The 5,999-nt window shown below is 43.0% G+C and overlaps 1 protein-coding gene across 1 annotated transcript; it reads left to right on the top strand.

Annotated features, from left to right (window-relative positions):
- Positions 1–5,169: 5,169 nt before the first annotated feature.
- SARC_08718 (hypothetical protein) lies at positions 5,170–5,347 on the top strand (the record flags this gene model as incomplete). The annotated part of the gene is made up of 1 exon (XM_014297290.1): positions 5,170–5,347. A coding segment is annotated over one exon (178 nt), but the record flags the coding sequence as incomplete, so codon positions are not given.
- Between the last annotated feature and the right edge of the window lie 652 nt (positions 5,348–5,999).

Here is a 5,999-nt window from a genome sequence, read left to right as displayed (position 1 = left end):
TACACTACATAAGATTGGTGCAAGTAGTGCGATCTGTCTATAAAGCTGTAGTAAGTTAGGTGAATGACTAGACCAACCAACCTAGTACTCGAATCTTGTCTCGGGTAAACTTTTGTGATGGGAGTCAATTAAAATGGTACGGGTTTTAGGAAGGTTCCGAGAAATCTGCCCAGGAGTGTTGATCCCAGCGTGAAAGGTTTAATGAAATCCACACGGGAGCAGATTGTGCGGACTGAGATCGAGGTACTAAGGTAGTAAGCCGGGCCTCCACATTAGACTCTATGTTATAAACGTACTCTTAAGCAGCACGTAAATTATAAACGTACTCTTAATAGTACGAGGAACTTAAGTTCCCTAAATGTACTCTTAATAGTACGAGGAACTTAAGCTTCCTAAATGTACTCTTAATAGTGCGAGGAACTTAAGTTTCCTAAATGTACTCTTAATAGCACGAGGTTTATACCTTTTTTATTTTACATATCAGATATTTGGACGAGGCCATTAAAAGGCCTCAGTAAAATACCAAACATAAAGAGTTGGTCTAGTTCTATTAATAGAACTTTATTTACTTTCCAATATTTATATATGAATACTTCGGTAGCGAGATGGCTCAACTGAACATAGGTTTCTAGGGACTTTTAACGTTACCTAGTTGATCCTCCGATCAGCCAACCAGATGTGCCAGTCTGATGAAGACTAAGTCGATAATTCTTGATAAGTGACATGCTATTGGTTAAGACAATAACTAAGGACATCAAGAGTATTTTTCTTTTTTCTTTCTTTTTTCTAAAGTTAGGATTTTATGAGTCTCTTGGATTCGCCCCAGTGAAACATACCATAGTGTCTAACAGAGCGACAACGAAACACTAAATAAAATCTCTTCGGCGGAAACAGTACTGAGAGGATTATATATATGCAATGTCTCAGCCCCACAATCCCTCAGAGTAATGCTGATTTCACGAGGCATACATAACTTTACTAAATGTCTTATTTCGTTTATTTACTTTGATATTTACACGATACTTAGAATTTACCTACGCGTTTATTTATTCTAAGGCGTTAATATCGCCTTGAGAGACCGAATCTTACGTAACCGACTCCCGAGAGTTGATTTTAAAGTTTGCTAACCGCAACAATTGAAAAATAACTGCGTCCATATGCGAGTCACGGCGTGTGCAGAGAGGCATCATGTGATCAGCGTGAGATCGTGTCACAGAGAAGATGTTAAAGTATTCTGCAGAAGGTTTCTCATACTGACAATATGAGTTTTTACCCTGGCCAGCCCACGCAGCTAAACACTAGCACAAACTTCTTATGTGTAAAGCCAAAGGTGAGATCAGAAATAAATATATACATTTCCACTTTATTTAAAGTACACTACATTGCACTCTGACATATGGTGTTGGTACTCTGAAGCTAACTTATAACAATTTGATGCTTTCAAGTATATAACATTGTGAATGAGCAGCGGAAAAGAAATTGAGAGAGTTGCTGTAGTGCAGAGAAAATACCACAATGCTTCGTCGCACCCAAGGAAGCGGAGTAACTATCACGAGCACCACTACTTCAACGGCAGAGACCTTACATTACATGTCGGCATGAGATAGTGACTTCAAACATTTTCTTAGGTTGCGACTTCATTATACCGAATGCTTTTCGGTCTCTTGATACCCGACACAGACCCAATGATCGTCTAGAGTCGCGAACATATTTTTTTTTGCACGAAACGATATATAATTATATATCTATATATATAAGCGTAATCTTAAGAAGTAAGTAAATTACATCTACTTAAACGGTTTTAATGCTTTTATTCATTAAAAACCTTTCCCATTTTATGTTGGAGTGTATTGTGGTAGACTGTAAATAAAATACACATGTATATGTTTATTTTTGACATCACATTTGATTTTATAATTAACTCAACTGTCGGGAGTAAGTTAAGCAACTTGCTTAGCTCTCGGAAGTGAGCTAACTCTGATGATTTTTATAAACCAAGGAGGGTTTCTTGCTGTAAAATTTGGTCTGAGACCTGTAGTCTCTCATACACTCCTTCCGAGCATTCTTTCAACAAGTAATGGAAGAAATGTTTGCAAACATGCCTAATGTGGAAGTCTACCAAGATGACATAATTATCTTCTCAAACACCAAAGGCGAACACGCCGCATTAGTAAGAATAATCTTTCAGCGACTCAACGAATAAAACTTCAAGATATACGAGAAGAAATGTCACTTCTCAACGAGCGGAATACAACTTTTAGGATAACTAAGTAGATGGCATGACACACTATCTAGGCTTCACTTTGATATAAAACATCTACCGGGAATACACAACCATTTACCGGATATTTCATCTAGATTGGTTTTCATTTTTGGGCCGAATTTGGAAATTGGAGAATAAGGACCGAAGTTTGAGAAATTCGAGGGATCTTATATTACAAGCGGCTGAATGTGCTCTTCAAGGATTGCCTCGACTAACAGGGGATTGACGTTGATCGTAGGACGGCGCTCGTTCTCAGCGAAAAGGAAGCGTGATAATCTTGGTAGGACCAGGTACCCCGTTATCAGTGCGACTTTGTCGTACAGTACTAGGCTTGCAAGGACTTGGGCTCGAAAGACCTGCGGACACGCTAACGTGGGATTTATCCCAGTGGATCGAACAGCGTTTGGAGCGGGTCATCAAGTCACTTTGTGGGAAAAGTAAGGGCGTTATTTTTTGAAGCCCAGGGTTGCTTGCAACTCCACTTTTTAACCTTCGCAAACGTTAGGGCTTCTTGAGTTAGTATCGTCTCGGATACGTTGGGGTACGCTCAAGCAGCCACAGCTGAGAATCACTAAAGAGAGCAAAACCAAAGATACGTCGGGCCAGGGGCACAGTACGGCGAACTAACCGGCCCAATCGGCTGAGCAGGTGTGGGCCCATGACATGAAGTCCGAGTTGGTACAAATTGAGGAAAATTTGGCTGGGCTGGTTCAATATCAACCACAAGTTGCTAATTTGCAGCAACAGGTGGAGGGTGCCAACAAAATACAATATCAGCAACATATTGCTGAGCTACAGCAACGAATACAACAACTGTTGGGCCGACCAAATTGAGCTGCAGTCGGAGAGGCCAACATTGAAGCTCAATACACTCGATGTTTATGGGAGCAGGGCAGATGTATCTGCAGTGCGTGAATGGGTTTGTTGCATGGAGTAAATGTTTGCCGCGAAAGGAGTAAATCTTGGGCACGCGGTGCCAGAGCAAGTAAAGCTTCAATATGCGAGCACTTTCTTGAGTGGTCGTGCTCTGGCGTGGTTTATGAAGAATCAAGGCAACATAGCGCAGTGGGCCGATCTCAGCCAGCAGATACAAGACATGCTCTTACCGCCGAACTGGCAGACGGAGAGAAAGGTTGATGGCGATTAAGGAGACCGGCGCTGTGCGAGCTTATGCCGAAAAGTTTTAAGAGCTGTTGCTTCATGTACCGTACTTGCAAGAAAGTGAAGCTGTTGTCATATACATTAAAGGACTTGACGATCAATTGAAGATGGAGGTCCGCTTGAAGTTGGCTAATGAAGACAACTTAGTAGAAGCAATGAAACTTGCAAACATAGCAGGTTCAATCATTCAAAAAGTCACGTGGTGCACGTGACAAGGCGGAGGGCTCGAGTCAGGGCAGAGATGGAAATGGCAACAAAGGCAAGTGCAACAAGTGTGGAAAGGCTGGCCATTTTGCTAAGACTGTTCATTTGACGGTGATTGCCGAAAGTGTGGCAAGAAAGGCCACATGGCGACCATATGCAAGCAGGTATGACGGGACGGGTCGATCGTACGACGGCTAGGAGATAGCAAAAGAATATGGCGAGAAGGGTTGCTAATTGACGGTCGTACAGTGTCGGCCGTACTGGAGAGTGGGGCTGAGGTGAAAATATTGCCAAATGGCTGGGCTGATCCAAACACGAAGCAAGACCAGGATATATCGGCAACCAAGGGATGCTGGCTTGATGGGTTTGGTGGGCGTACATGATCGTATGGATGAGTTAAGCTCACGGTTGGGTTTGCTGGCAACGAGAGTCAGCAGACATTCCATAGGGTCGACGCCACTTGGGTGGTCATGTATACGAGATTATGTACTTGGGTCGTCGCTGACAGTCAGGACAAGAACAGACCAACTATTGAAATTCAAGGAAGACTTGGCTGGCTTGGGGACCATCGGAGTCGCCCAGGAACGAATTGCTTCCTGCGGAGGAATGGATGACTGCGGCAATTCAAGATTTGCTGCAGGAGGTTGCTTGGGTAGATCGCGAACAATCTACTATCACGGGGGCTATATCACGGGGGTTAGATGCTGCTAGCCCGGTCAAAAATAATCTTCAGAAAAGAGAGGCTATCAGGGCTGATGTTCATCGTATGCTTAAGGAACACGTCATTGAGGAGTGTGTCTGGAAGACGGATTAAAACCTGCACCACTGGTAGTTTTTAAGAAGGAACACGGCACACGGCGTTTCCGTGTAAATTGGGTGCCGTTGAATCGGCAAGTAAAGTTTCGGTTGTTCCCAGTGCCGAAAGAAGAGAACTGTTGATGCGGAGTGCATCAAAGTATAAGTACTTCTCTAAGTTGGATATGGCACGTGGTTATTAGCAGGTGGAACTTGCACATGAGTCCAGTGTTAGAGTGCAATGTAGTAGACTTTAAATACAGTGCAAATGTATGTATTTATTTCTGACCTCACCTTTGGTTTTATAGGTGTTTGTGCTAGTGTTCAGCCGCTTGGGCTGGCCAGGGTAAAAACTCATATGGTCAGTATAAGAAACCTTATGCAGAACACTTTAACACTTCGACGCTATTCTATCTCAACTTGCCTGCAACCAAATCTCACGCTGATCACGCTGATCACATGATGCCTTTCCGCATACAACCTCAAGCTATTTTTAGAATGTTGCGATTGACAGACTTAGTCCACTCTCGGGAATCGGTTGAGTATTAACTCAATCATTGAGAGTGATTTAAGCAACTTGATTAGCTCTCGGGAGTGAGCTAACTCTGCTGACTTCCATAAATCAAAGAGGACTTCTTGCTGTAAAATCTAGCCTGAGACCTGTAGTCTCTCATCCATGAAGTATACGACGTTTACTTTTGAAGGGAAGCGATATCGATACTTGAAGATTTACGTTTCAATCCATGATGGAAGATATTCTGGAAGATCTTTGTGAAGGGGTCTTCATATACATTGATGATGTCATCCTGAGATCTATGACCGAGGAAGGGCATGGTACTATACTTACTGGAGAAAGTACTAAGCAGACTGAAAGAAAGAAATGTCAGGGTTCGTCTGGAGAAGTACTAATTTATGAAGATGAAGGTAGAGCTCTTTGGGCGAGTTATTGGAAATGGCGACCTCGTCAATTAAGGACGAGGCCGCACAGGCTCTGCGGACATCTCGAATGCTCGAGAGCAAAGAAGAGCTACGTAGTCTGTATGCCACAGCAAATTGGTGGCATAGGTACGTACTGGACTTCTCCCTAGTTTTAGAGCCGTTGCCTTAGCTCGTGGATTGCTTGCTACTGTAGAAGAATCCCGGGACCTCATGCAGCGAGTTTACGTGGATGTATTGTATATCTTGCGCATTCAAGAACATGGCACTCGAATGATCGTTGTGCTAGCTCAAGGTGAGTTTACAAAGTGAATTTGGGGTCATGAGCTGTCAAGCAGGGTATCTTTGATTATTTTGAGGGTAGTCATTGTATGATATGTTGCTACTTTTTGGTATACTCGATGTCAAAAGTTAGGTTGACTCAGGCAAGGAGTTCGACAACAGCAATTGTGTTGAATTTTGGCTCGATATACAGGGGGTATATGTCCATGTCACCGCAGTTGAGCGCCACGAGGTCAATGGTCAGATTGAGAGGGCCAACCGTACTATGAAGGATTAGTTGAAAAAAAGTCTGGCTTCTGGTACGGCGAAGGATGTATGAGAGATGATACTCGCATGTAAACGAACTGTTCATGCGGGA

Source organism: Sphaeroforma arctica (genome assembly GCF_001186125.1).
Source record: "Sphaeroforma arctica JP610 unplaced genomic scaffold supercont1.813, whole genome shotgun sequence".
In the NCBI taxonomy this organism is placed as follows: domain Eukaryota; class Ichthyosporea; order Ichthyophonida; genus Sphaeroforma; species Sphaeroforma arctica.
The sequence above is the reverse complement of the archived record's forward strand: the minus strand, read 5'-3'. Positions and strand labels throughout refer to the sequence as shown.